Here is a 14,461-nt window from a genome sequence, read left to right on the forward strand (position 1 = left end):
CTTCATTTAAAAAAAAGTAATGACAGAAAGCTAGGGGAAAAAAAAGCAAACATTTTTTAGTAACAACAAAATGAGCTTGATAAAGCTTAACAGAGCATCTTCCTTAAAAACAAACCATTGATCAAAGGTGTATTGGCTCAGACTTTTATTGCTTTATCTGCCTCTGTCTGTCCTGTAGCTTTCTGTTTGACAAATTTAAAAAGTCATTGTGGTTTCCAGTGTAAAACAGTGGAAATTGTAATTGAAGGGTGTTCTCAGGTTTTAAATTATAGGGAGTATTACTTTGCTGTCATTACTACTGATTTAATGATGATTCATACCCAAAAGAGATTCTGACTCACTATAGTTAGCCTCAACCAACCAGATTACTTTTATTTAACAGTCTACAGAATTAAAAAGTGAGTTTTAAGGAAATCATTTATAACAGACGTAGATCAAGCATAAAATCAGTTGATTAGATCACCCACAAGAAGGATGATTTCTACTTACAGAAGTTATACAGACTGAACTACCAAAAGCACAAGGCTAAACCAAACCAAATGTCACCTTTCGGGATGACCCTTCCCATAAAAATACCTGCTACTCTTGTGGAGTTAATAGCAAAGGAGACTCTTCATGACACTGTCACCGGGTCAGTTCAGAAGCTGTCAGCAGCAGAAGAAACCATTTCAGATACTAAAAGCCAATGCTACAGATTTTCATGCACATTATGTCAAGAGCTTCATTTCCATAAGATGACACCAAAGTCCACTGAGTTTCTACACATGACATCCTACTTCAAAACCCAGGTGCAAAAGGCCAGACCAGGCAAACTCTGAAAGACAGAAGAAAAGAATAACAAATTCCTCAAAGGATGTTAACCCCATAACTGCCTTTAAATGGCAAGGAATGCTCCCACTGTCACTTTATTTCACAGTCTCTCTCCCTTCAGCCCGCTGCTGTTTATGAGAGCAGCCAGAGGGTCCTGTACCCCTTGCAGGGTTCATGGAGGAGAGCACTGCAGTGGGGCTGGGAGGTGAGTTAGGATTAGCCTGTGGGGATTGTCCCATAAAAGAAAGCCAAATAGAAAAGCATGTGCACTGGGGAGGTTTCAGCACATGAAAATGAACTGCATAAATAAACACCTCATATGTTGAAACTGTTTATCCAGACAAAAAAAAAAAAAATAGACTTAATAACACTGACAAGTAAAATGCTGGAGAACCAGACTCAGACGTACATATTCAAGCTGAAGCTAAGAAGTTAAAGAAGGTTTGTTTTTTTCCTCCAAATCACTGCTTCCTGCCTAATAAAAATGTGTCATGACAAATACGTTAAGATAGATGAAGAACTTAGTATTTTGAGAAGCTGTCCCAGGAATCCATCAATCAAACTTTGCCTTTGAAGCACTGAAGTGATTAAATCTAATGTTCGCTCATAATTTTTAATAGCATAATAATAAGCCATAATAGAAAAAAAAATTATTATTTAATCTGAAAGGGGTTGGAAAGAGAGATAATCAGACTAATAAGAATTCTTATCTGTATGGTAACCACAGGAAAGCCAGATCAGAATGGATTAGCTATATGCATGTTTAACTTGAAAATGTTGTCTGTGAGATGTGTTTAACCAGTGTTTAACCTACAGGCATAAAAACATTTTTTTGCTTTATTATTTAACAACCAGTTTAGGGCCCATGTGATAGAGCTAGCCAGGGAAACTTAAAATGAAACACAGAAAAGGATTTTGGCTTTTTGGAATGGGTTTAGGGAGTAATGCACTTACCTAGGCTCAGAGTAGAAGATTTGAATCACTGCGTATGAGGGCATTTAAGGTCACCCTCATCAGGGAGAAAATAAAATAACTGATCTTTTTGAAAAGGTCTTCCCAAAATGGCCAAGGTCTTGATGGGCAAGAGGCTATTGAAAAGCTGAGTAATGAGATTTTTGCTTCAGGTGGATGTCTAAGAGCTGTCAAGTGGACCTGAACAATATGTTGAGGATGGCTTGAGTGACGGCTGTTGGCAGAGTCATTTGAAAATCAGTTAAAAAGTATGGATTTAGCATCATTTATTTAGACCATATCAGAGATAACTGCAGCACCTTATCAATGTGAGAGAAGCCAATTACCAGTGCTGGCCTCAGCCGCACTGCACAGGCTACAGAAATTGCCGGGGGCTTCTGCAAGCACAGGAGTTTTCCTGTGTGATGCCCATCACCAATTAAGAATATGACAGTGCAGGTCTGGAAAGGTCTTGAATGAAAACCCCAATCAACTGAATTTAATCAGATTTTTGCTGTGGCTTTTTTCAGTGAGCCCCGAATGGCACCCACTAACATCAGGGAGGGCTTCACCCTGGGGAACACAACTAGTAGAGGTGGAGGTCTGTAGTGGTATCACTGTATCTACAAGGAAAGGAAAAACAGATAAGCAACAACAGGGCATTTTTTTTTTTCTGTTCAAATGAATTATTAACATGCAATGTTTTGTCTTGTTCTACAAATTACATTTTCCCACCCAGCAGTGATTTTCCTAAAGATACCATTTATCTCTGACCACCTCACCAGCACTCTTCCCACTAGCTCCATTTCCAAGTTTGACAGCTTGCACACTAATGCCACTAAATATTGGGGAAGGGGTTACCTTTTACATCAACCACCAGTTCAAATAGCCACAAGCCTGACCCACAGCTGCATATTTATGCAGTTAGAGAACATGGCAAGGCTTCTGAGAAAGCAAATAGACATTTTAACCTGGTTTCATTGTTTATGTTGTCTTTTAGTCAATGCTGTGTGCATAATTGGCCAATTATCTTCTCCTTTTACCAGAAAATCCTTACAGATACCCAGGGAGAAACAAGAAAACCCTTTCACAATGGATTTTAGGAAATTACATATGAAGTCAGATGTTCACCTGACAAAAAGCCAGTATATGCTTCACATTAATTGCACAATATTTATGCCAAATGAAGATGTGGCCCACTCACTAAGGAAAGCTTCAAAAATTCAGTAACCCTGAAAATAATATGTAAAATCGTTCTTTTTTTTGCCAAAGCATAAAGCTTCTCTTTAAAATTCCATAAATCTTATTTGCAAGGTAAGTAATTTTCAGTCTTTAACAAACACCAGATGTATCTTACAATCTCTGGAAATGACAGCTTCTTACTGCTACATAAATTAAACCTCCAGCACAACTTGTGCCACTATCAGGAATTCCCAGTTTCCTGAGGATAGTTAGTGGTGATGCACAAGCCACACGCACTGTCCCCTCCTCACTGCCCATCTGTTCACGCAGACCTGAACCCCAGTCCCTGCAAGCAGTCACTGCTTTTCAAGTCACTGGCTGCTGGCGATGCTCTGCAGCAATGCCCGCGTCTGCCTGCAGCACCCACCAGGCTCACTCTTTGCCCAGGATGCAAAGAACGACGAAGGAGCACCGAGTGTGCGAGCAGCGAGACGGTCTTGGTGTCCTGGTCTTCTCAGGAGGAGAGGATCGAGACATTTTCCCCTCCATAAACACACAGAACAGTCAGAGCAAGGTGGTCCCGCTGCCATCTCAGCTGCCAGCACCTGTGACACAACTTCCAGGCACCCTCCCCTGAGCTGCTGGGAATGGGGAAACAAGCTGCAATACACTGTCATGCAGTCATTTATCAAGAAAAGCCACTGATGTCTCATTATATACTTATTTTTGTGCATCAAATATTTGTTTTCCCGTACCAAGCCTGTAGAGAAAGAGCTGCAACAGCTAGAAGGCCCTGGCTTTGCAGGCTGTGGTACAATGAAAAAGTAAAAAATTAAGTCAGTGTGGTGATTAGGTGGAACTGGGTTTTCAACACTTGTTCAGCAAGCCCTGAATAATTCAGTGGTAGCTTTGCTTCCTGTGAATAATGTACTCAGTCTTGAACTCGTGCCAGTAAAAACTTACATTTCATCATTGTGAATTTTCTGCTGTACACAACACTAGCAGTGATGCTTACAGATAAACATCTAGTGGGGTTTGGGTATGAATTTGCTCTGCCTGTGCTCCAGTATAGACATACCCTTATGAATAACACCTGCTTACCATTACTTAAATACTTACATGACACATTTGACTACAGTTTTCCATACCCCGAGTTGGTTGTTAGCTTGATTGCCTGAGATGGCTCAGAAGTCCCAGAATTTGCTACTCCATCTTCTTCCTACTAGATGGGCACCCCATTTGGTATTTTGACCACTGTTGAGCAACCGAACCATTGTCTTCAAAACACAAGCTATCATAGCCCAGGTACATTACTCCTACATGGTAATGGTCAGCTCAGAGCCAAACACTTTGCACATGAAGTTAGGATTGGTTTTCACCACGTATATCCCTATACATTCACACGTAGTAAATCTCATGTTTTTCTGCCCAGTCACTCTGCCTCGAAAGATCCTTCTGGAATTCTTCACATTTGGTCCGATTTTTTTACTGCCAGCAAAAGTTTAGTGCCATTATTATACATTCCCCGTTTCAGTCTGTCATGAATATATTGAACAAAGCATCCAGCTGCCTTAGCCATGTAATCATTCCCTCCTTCCACAGGTTATTCATTCCTCCCCTCCATGCAAGTTAAAAGAACTGAATTTTGGAGAAGGATGAAAGACAGAAATTGTCAAGTCAAGGTGTAGAAAAAATATGAGCAGAAAGAAGATTACATGAAAACGCATACAGCAGGCAAAGGAGACAGCTTTCCTCCCAGCCTTACACTGTCTACCTGGGACGCAGATGGGGCTGGATCCGTCCCACTCGCACCCCTTCCCGCACCGTGGTGGGACAGCACAGGGCCACCTCTCTGCGACCCGGCTCTATGCACATGTTCACGGGTGTCTGCAAAGGGGACGGCAGCATTTCAGTGCCCCCCTGAAGAAGGGGCTCAGTTTGCCTTAATGCTGAGCACTGGCACCACGGTCGGTGCCTGCGGCAGCACCCAGAAAGGGGACTATCTTGCTTGCCAGCAAGTGAATTATTTTGAATAAATAAATCCACATCCTAAACCCACCCAGAGCTTCGTGTCTTTACAAAACCACAGCATCTCTTCAAAACTAATTGCTTGAGGCTGATTGCGGATCATTGCCCCTTTGGCACGTCGGGTCCCAGGCGCACCAGAGAAGCCCTGCCTGGGCTCTGAGAGCAGCTGCCTGCGGGAGGGCACCCATCAGCAATGGCACTTCTGCATCACGGCTTCACGGCAGGAGGCCTGGGGCCATCTAGTCATCCCCTCCACGCGATGGAAAGGAAGACAGAGGTAGATGAAGCTCTGCAATATGTGCCAGATTCCTCCTCCGTGCCTTAGAAAAGCACCAGCCTCCAAACGCATCACCTTTGCCACCTCTTGCAATCATTCGTACATCTCCTTCTCCATTATAGTCCACCTCAATACATTCAAGCTCCAACTCCCAAGCAATGCATCAAATGTCAGTTTAAGGGAATAAGATATAGGATTTAGAATAATAAAATGAAATTCCAGGAGTCCATGAGATCAGACTACGTAATCTCACAGCTGCTCCAAATCCTTGATAATAAAGCCCCTAAACACACCACATCTTAAGATCAAACATCATCACAGCCAAGGTACACTGTATTTATAATAAATTCTCCTAAAAAATGTATTATTAATTAACACAAATATTGCCAGTAGTGCATCTGACAGGAAACTTCAACATTTCATCTTTCCTTTTAAATGTGCATTTCTTACGGAACAAACTCTGTCTCTGCTCCTTCTGGCACTTTTCATTTGCATCTTTTCCACTCACTCAAGTTAGACTATTGTATTACACTGAAGGGACTACAATAATCTCTCTGCAGACCTATATCTAAATGAAACACTTTGGCACTTAAATGGAAGAAAAGAGGTCTTCCAGTTGAGACCTGCATAAAAATCAGCAGGTATCAGGTAAACATTTCCATTTTGATGAAACTACACTCTTCACTGGGAAACTATTCCACCTGCAGAGTGGATTTATTCTAGTTAATAGTTATCTGTGAATTGCTGCAAAATACAAAACCATTAAAAATGTCCACATGTGAGTGATGACTACCATTTGGTTCTGGTCATTCACCTGTGTGGGATGGCTGGCTTGCAGCACAAATGTAGGAAACACCTGGACCATACCAATGAAACCAGGCCATCATTCTCAAAAACATGGAAGAGACTGTCCCCATCTGATTTGCAGGAGTGCCGCAGCATCTGCTGGGTCTGTCCCGAGGGCTCGGCTGCTAAGCAGCCCTGGTGCAAATGGCGTTGTACTCCAGGAGAACCTGCTAGCGAGACCCAGGAGACTGCTCTCTCTTCCAAAGGTGTAACTAATGGTTCATGTATTTTCATTTTGGCCTCCTGTTTGCTACTAATTTATTCAGGTTCACACCAAAACCTCAAAAGCGATCCCCAAGATTTTACAGCAGCCCTTCCAGAGGTTACAAAAAATACGAATAAAATTTAATTGCTCACCAAGCTGCAAATTCCTCATTCTGCCTCCAAATCATATTTGTTCTCAAATCCACCTTATCTAAAAGGCAACAAACATCACGGGCATCTCTGCCAGGTTCAACTCAGCAACATGTCTGTGTTTGGTCTTACAGTGCACCAAAGACATTCTCTCTGCCCAAGACCTGATGCTCTGAAACAATCTCTGAAAGTCTCCCTTCACCTGGCTCCTTTTCCTTCTCCTGGCCTTCAAGACCAGGCTGTAACCAAGCCATCAGCAGACGGGCAACAGAATGCTTCTCTGCTATGGCTGCATGGCTCGCTGGACACTCGTCTTCTCTCTCAAATGGCAACTAAGTCTGTCCATTCTCTTTTCTAATTATCGCAGACATCTAAATACTTTTTCTTTCTGTCAGCATCCTCATTAGAGTGAGAGGGTCTGAATGGGTGACTCCTGCCCATGGTTTCTCTGTACTTAACGCTCCTGGTCTCGTGGGCTTTCACTTCTGGTGTTGGGTTTAAGCACCCTCATCCTCACCATGATTTCCTTCTATATTGGTCGCCAACCTCTGCTCATCTCTGGTCTTTGTGTTTTCTCAGTCATGACCAGAGCTGGGGACAGGTTCAATGACAACCTGAAAAGCCTCTGTACAAAGGCCCAGCAGATGACTACCCCAAATGGGAAAGCTTTCATGAAATGGTAGGCACCAACAGCCTGAAGAACAGATTGAAACACAATTTTGATTCTCTCTAAGCCTAACAGTTACATTTACTTTTAAAAACACAGATATGTACCTTACTCCCTATGAACTCTTGTTTACAAATTGTCACAAACACTTGTCAGCAACCATTTTCCAGTGTTTAACAAGACCAGCCTCATTTCATGCTCGATTTTAAGTGTTCAGAGTCCAAGGTGTCCTCAGACACTAATGGGAAGGAGCCCTCTCCAGCAGTTAGCTCCCATAAGAGAGCACTGAACTTGCAAAGAGCAAATCTCAGCTCTTGCCACAGCTGCTGAAGGACTTTCACCAGCTCTGTGTCAGCCTGGATGTTATCCGAGTACTGAGATGGTGCCATAGGGTTGAGCATCAGCGCCGTCTGAGGGAATACACGGAAATGAACCCATCCTGAACTGTTTTCTGCCCCATTGGAAATGACTCTTCATCACCCATCCCTGCAGCTGCTGGCAGGGAAATGCCCATGGCCTGCCTTTGCCATGAGTGCTGTGAAAGTCAGGGAGGAAAGGGTAAAGAAAAAAGGGTCTACCTCCTTCTTGTCTATGCATGAGGCAGCAGGATTTCTTTCTTGATGGAGTAATCCAACCCTGCATCCCCGTGGGTAGGGATCAGTATAAAGTTTCCACCACTCACCTGGAAAATCCTGCAGAAGAAGTATCATTTTAAACACTCCCAAGGTACAGTTTTACTGCAGGGTCTCTGCTCAGACTCCAGCTCTGGTATAGAGAATTCACACTACTTCCAGTGGGGCCCAAAAGTCTTCACTGTAAAAGAAACCTGAAATCCAGGAGCCTAACGCAGACAGCTGAAAAAAAAAACATGTTTTCACCGTGTCAGGCTGGTCCGTTGCCCAAGGTCACTCTGCAGTTCCGAGTATGACAGTTTAACCAGAACTTGTCAGTGCAGCTGTCTGATGGCCTCCCGCACATTGCGCAGACATCGTAAAGCAGCAAAGGAATGAAAAGCAGAATTATTCAGGAAAATCAAGGTTGATTTGCAATTAAATAACAGCCTTTATATTTTCCAATAGTTTTATTCCAGCAGCTTTAAAAGCTTATTGTGTGCAAGACGGGTCTCTTATCTAATATTTGCATAAAGCTGGTGATATGCAACAGTTTTTATTAAAAAAAACAAACCCTTCTCTCCAATTTTTTGATTTACAATGACAAATATATTTAGAAGAAAATTCTCTTCTCCAACTGCAGTCCCACAGCCCACTTGCACATTAATTACACTGGGAGTGCCTGGAACCCAGTATTACTATTTAGCAGATAGTATTTCAGAAGCTCCTGTTGCTAACACCTTTTTCACCTACATTACAACCAGTCTTTTCCTTCTGCCCACCAACAGTCAACTGCAGATTATATCCCTTCCCCAGCCACTCTTTAAACTATAAATTAATACTGAAGATGGTTTAGAATAAAATTCTTCAGTTTTCTTCTCTCCCCTCCAAACAAAAAGAAATGCCCGCTCCCACTGCTGACACCTCCAGTTCAGACAAAGCCCTCAAAATCTGCCAAGTTATTCTCTTCCAGTTATCAGTATTCTGCAGTGTTGATTAGAAAATAACGGCTTTCAGGAGAACAGCCCAAAGGGTAGGGATAATGTTAAGTGGTTGCAATGAGATAAACTTGGCCTGTAGGAAAAGAGTTATTTCATGCCAAGCCCTGCAAGCTACAGAAGGATTAGGCTGCATTTCTCACGTGCGTTCCAAGTAGCTCATTCCAGAGAGATCAGACCCTGCAGCTGTTGTACCCCCAGCCTGCTCAGAGCCAGCCGACCTGGAAAGCCAACAACTTTGGGGTTACACACACAAAAAGGGAAGAGAGACAGAAATAACAACAAGTCAGAGATGCATTTACAAAGCAATAGAGATCCGGGTCCTGCTTACTGCTGGCAGGGAGGCACAGAAGCGGACAAGCTCTTCTAGGAACTCCCCCCAGCTGTGGTACGTCACATAAAAAGGTAACACCATGTACGTGGTATGCTATTTGCAGGAGCTTCTTTCCCACTAGGAAATTCAAAGGCACTTTTTCCAAACCAGGCTTCAACCACCAAAACCCTCCCAGCATAATTCAAAACATGTATCCTTCCTTCTCTGACAAGAAATGAGAATCCTGTAAGAGGTAAAATATGGACTTGACCATAGCAATGTTTCCAACTGCCAATGAACTTTTAGCTACATAGTGCTTGTTTCCTCCTCTTTTTCACTGAAACCCTCTGAACAACTGCAGTTTCATTTCAGTGAAGAATTTCTTTTCACAGGATAACGAAAATACATCCTACCCACAGAACTGCTTCGTAGCTGAGGTGGGAAGGGACCTCTAGAGATGGCCTAGTCCAGCTATTCCTCCCCCCCTATTTCCCCTGGAAAAGTACATTTGCTGGAGCTCCAGCAGAGATGTCATCAAGATAAATGTGCTCTTCAGTGAAAGAATATACCACATCCATTCATATGCTGAATTAACCTTGTTGCCTCTTGACTTAAACCCATCATCTGTATTAAGATTAATGATGAAGATTAAGTATGTATTCTGAAATATGCATGTTAACGAAGATGGCTTTGTTTGAAGCCATTTGAAAGGGAAATTTCTTGACTTCTATCAGCTATTGATCTATACAGATTTTTTTTTTCCCCCAGTTTATTCAACTTCCATTTTGAAATGCAAAAAACTGCACCTCTGCCAAATAAGTCATACAACATTTGCAACCCCCCCCACAAGATCATAAGGAAAACCACGCAGAATCCAAACCTTTCAGGTAGGTTAGTCAAAGCAACAAAACACAGTCTCTCAAGCTAGTCAACAAAAGTGTCTCTGATTTTCACAGCAACACCCACCATCAGAGCTCAAAGAGTACTGGCAAGGTGCATCTCTGCACTCCTGCTGCTTGCCTTAATATCCATAAAGGACCACACGCCCCCACAAGGTTTTAATATAGTTGGTTCATTTGATAAGATTTTAAAGCATCTTTTCTTCTTTATTTCTTTCAATTTCTTAGAAGTTAATTCTCAGTCCTCCATTTCCCTACCCTTTATCCCGCTAACTCATCACTTCCCCCCCCATCAGCACAGTTTTTAACACCCAAATACTGTTTTCTCTCACACTTCCCTGTTTAACCCATTCATCCTTTGCACTCTAAGTAAAGCTCCACAGCAGCAGGCATCCCTCAACATATACGTAACATCCCTGTTGAAAAAAGCTTACATGCCATTTCAGCCACCATGACTTTCAGCGCTGCTTTTCATCCTGCCTCCCCTTCCCTTTCTCTTTTTGCCAGATGTAGGCTTCTGACAATTTTTTAGGCCTCCCTTCCACAGCACTGAGTGTTCAGTATGAGCAGCTGGACTTAGCACTGTGCTGCTATGACAGTTATTTTTGTGTCCAGTGCCAAACTGATTTTTAAAAGCACCACAGCTCCCTGTTGCTGGTGTGAACCCAAATCTCTCCTGGTGCCAGACTTGGCTGGTATCAACCCTTTGCTGTCACTGCTGCTGTCTGCCAGCCTCAATGAATGAGTTTCTCCAGCAGACTTCTTCATCCACATGACTAGGGGCTAAACATCAGGTCAGCAAGGGGGTCTGCAGCCATAAGAGGATGAGTGAGTGTATCAGACAGCCAGAGGACACACTGAGACAACAGGGATGGAAACTTTCCATGGTCTCAGTGTCATGCCAGAATCTGTCATGTTTCTGACAGAAAAAGCCAGCTTTTCCACATCGTAAGGAGAAACCTTTATTATAATTTGGTCAAAATGATCCTGTGCCCACAAAGAGTTCTCATCTTCTAGGTTAAAGGAACATTCACACCTCACTCGCCATTGGTGCTATATCTCACATACCGTGAACCCTCTATCTAGAACATTTCTGCAAGGAGACATTGAACAGTACCTTCCCACAGCTGACTGATTCCAGCTTCAACGGACTGGACCCTTAGTACTTACATACGTACTTTGATGTTAAAAGACCAAGTGAACTGACAAATGATAAGCCTACACCATTGCGGAGAGCAGGAATGCATCGTATCTCTGGTTAGATGCTCTTTATCTATGTACAGATCTCATAGGCCCTATCAACCTTTAGCTAAAGGGCTAGTCTCAAGAAATAAATTGGTGTGGCCTCAGCACAAGCTTGCCCCAGGTAGACATATCCTGTGCACAAAATGGGTGCTCATCCTGTGGCTGCTGCATCTTAGTCTCAAGTTTAACTGGGGCTTATGCTGCAGGAAAAGGGGCCTCCCCACTTCCCAGACACCCATCATGGACCCTATATGAATACTGCCCATTGCTAATACAACCTATGCATCTCATATGGTGGAGAACCAGACCAGCAACCACTGGACTAAGGCCCTGTCATCTGTTCAATGAATTTCACAGGTCTTAGCACATTTTCCATTTACTTGTGTGTTCTGCCAAATCTGCTTCAAACTGCCTAGAAGACCTGATACACCATTACCAGTATCTGTTCTGGCCCAGTTTCCCAAGCTGTACAGAGAATTAGAGACTGTAAAAGCAGCTTAGCAGAGAATCTGAGCTGCTTTTCCAAAAGTCACTTGATTTAAGACATTGAGGCAAGTCTCCAATACAGATGAGGCACTATACCTCTTTCAGGCAAAGAATATAACAGCCTCCCTCTTTTTCCAGTGAAGGACAGCAGCTTTTTTGTCGCTTGCCAACAGAAATGTCAGTCTGCCAATCCCGCACCACAGCCAGAAATAATGCCTTTATTTTCAATTTAGTAGCGTCTAGTCCTGAAGGCGAAAGACTTTTTTATAGCTTTGAGTTTGCTCCAAGTTTGGAGAATGGTCGTGTTAAAATAAATCATCGCATCCACTGCTATTATTATTCTCTTCGCTTATACCGATTGCAAAAAGTCACTCATCTTCCAGACCCTACAAGCCATGTATCAAACCCATCATATAGCCAAGAGTCACAGGAGTCAGGGAAACGAATGTGGGACAGCCCTAGGAGTTATTCAACAGATCTGCAAATGCCCATTTCACTGGGCTGGGTCACCGCAGTGATTCCGATGTACAACGGTCTTTGCTGGCTTATCTTCTCCCACGAATTCAGATGACTGGGTAGCAAACCTTCAAACCCACCCCCACAGCCCACCCCGTAATGTACCACCAGCACGGGCTCCAGCCCTGAGGAGCCAGAAAGCTGCATGCAGTCCAAAAACCATAAGGTGCCAACATTGGGTTTACCTCATCTCCATCCACAAGTCTAAAGTTTGGGGCATAACTTACAGTTAGTCAGCTAAGCTTCCTCTTTGGAAGCAGAGAGACACAAGCAACCCCTGGAGATGTCTGACTCTCTGACTGGCTCAGAGGGATGTATAACATCTAGACAGCCACAGCTGAGTGAGACAAATCCTACCCTCCAAACAGAATGACAAGCTGATGTGCCATAGGTTCCTCCAGCAACGTTATTAAGTGACAAAACTGCCAGTTTCTATAAATTGATTCACTGTTTCTAAGATCAGCAGAAACGGAGTTTCCTCTAGTGGGCTGAACATTTAATAGTTCTTGAAAATGATGGGGGGGGGGGGGGGGCTAGAAAAAAGACACACAAAGATTGTGGAGAAAAACAGCGGAAAATATTAATCCTGTTCTTTGCATGGGTGGTCAGTAATGTCAAGAATAAGGACAGTTTGACATAACTGGCATTTAGAAGACAGAAGGCAAGTGTTAATGTTAAAAAATAAATAAATAAAAAAAATACACTTTTCCCTCAATTACTGCTCACACTTCTGGTAGTGACAGGATACTGTAAGAAGGATTCAAAGAGGTTAGGAGGAAATTCAAACATTTTTAATACAAAATGAAATCTAACTGCACACGTAGAAAAAAATTGGGAACAACCATTTAGTGTTAGGACTCAGTGGGGCTGGAAATTTGGAGGTGAGAGAATGTGAAGAACGTTTGCTTTCTGCAGTAATGAAGGCTGAGACAGTTTTGACTGCACCGACAGTAATATCAGGAGGAAGGAAAAGCAATGGCAGTAAAATTTCTATTTGTTATAGCTATCTTCTGGCAAACCCTGAAAAACTCCATGCTGTGTCTGTAAGCACAGGAAAATGGAGCTTATTTACTTGCAGAGAGGATAGCACTACATGGGATTAATGGGATATACAGAAAAGAGCAGTATGTTTCAACAGTAACTGAAAGTGGTTATAAGAAGGGATATCTTTTCAGTATATGAGTATTTTTCAGTGTGCATATACACCCCTAGGGAGAAATTACTTAGTATGACACGCTATGGAATACTAATTCAAAGCAGCAAACTGGAGAACGGTTAAAAACAAATGTCAGGAAAAAAACCCGAAACACTATTGAAAGCAAAATATATCAAAGCTGTAGACCACAGTTTGCAAAAGAACTATGGCATCACCATGCCTGCAACGTCCAGACACGATACTGCGAAGTGTAGCCAGAACAGTCATTCATGGACAGCAGCATCAACAGCCAAGGGTGTTTTTTAATTTTTTCTAACATTTATACAATTCCACAGCATCCATGCAAAGAAAAAAGCATGTTGAGAAAATGCAGAAACTCTCCCACATTTTGTTCTAACCCTCTGTGCCACCCCTGTTCCCTCTGCACTTTCTTACAACCCAGAGGAAATAAGAGCAATCACCCCATCGCCAACATATCAAAAGGAAGTTACCAGCAAACTTTACCCAGAATAAGATCAGATGAGGATGTGAGATAAAATATGCAAAACCCACAGCGCATACTGAGTCAAAGACAGTTCCAGATGTAGGCAAGATCAGAGGACACAAACCCTGGTAAGTCAGAAGACACTGCCATGCCACTTGTCCTGCAGCAGACCCTTTCTTTCTTAAACAGGTGCTTCCTGGCAGCAGAAGCCTTCCAGGCTCCCAGTCTCTCCACTTGCCCTCTGGTCTCCGCTTTCACAGGCGCAAAGCACGGGCACTGCCCCATGAGGGACTCTGCTCGCCACGGGAATTACTGTCAGCTTCACCTGAGCTCACTGAAGCCGTCAATGTGGCCAAACTGAGGGCACGTGGTGGCACTGGTGCAGCGTGAACACCACGTCTCCTGCAGAGCCATGCCCAGGCTTACGGACTGCACGCGGGCATCGGAGTCCCAATCACTCCACTCACAGACCTGGATCAGATTATTTCCGAAATTCTTCCTAAAAAAACTACAGGAACCAAAACAGATTCATGACTCGACTAGACCAGATCACAAGTGTGTGTGAGTCATAGCATATCTTGGAGACATACATTTAAAGGGCTTTCATCAGAACATTTTGAACCTGATTTGCATGAATT

At 43.0% G+C, this 14,461-nt stretch overlaps 1 protein-coding gene across 1 annotated transcript in view; it reads right to left on the bottom strand.

Annotated features, from left to right (window-relative positions):
- Positions 1-355: 355 nt before the first annotated feature.
- TMEM65 (transmembrane protein 65) overlaps positions 356-14,461 on the bottom strand; it is a 54,968-nt gene continuing 40,862 nt past the window's right edge. The window contains exon 8 of the mRNA XM_075023928.1: positions 356-814. Within this exon, the coding sequence (XP_074880029.1) occupies positions 773-814 (42 nt within the window). The 3' untranslated portion in view covers positions 356-772. The remainder of the gene's footprint in view (positions 815-14,461) is intronic.

This window comes from Buteo buteo, chromosome 3 (assembly GCF_964188355.1).
Source record: "Buteo buteo chromosome 3, bButBut1.hap1.1, whole genome shotgun sequence".
NCBI lineage: Eukaryota > Metazoa > Chordata > Aves > Accipitriformes > Accipitridae > Buteo > Buteo buteo.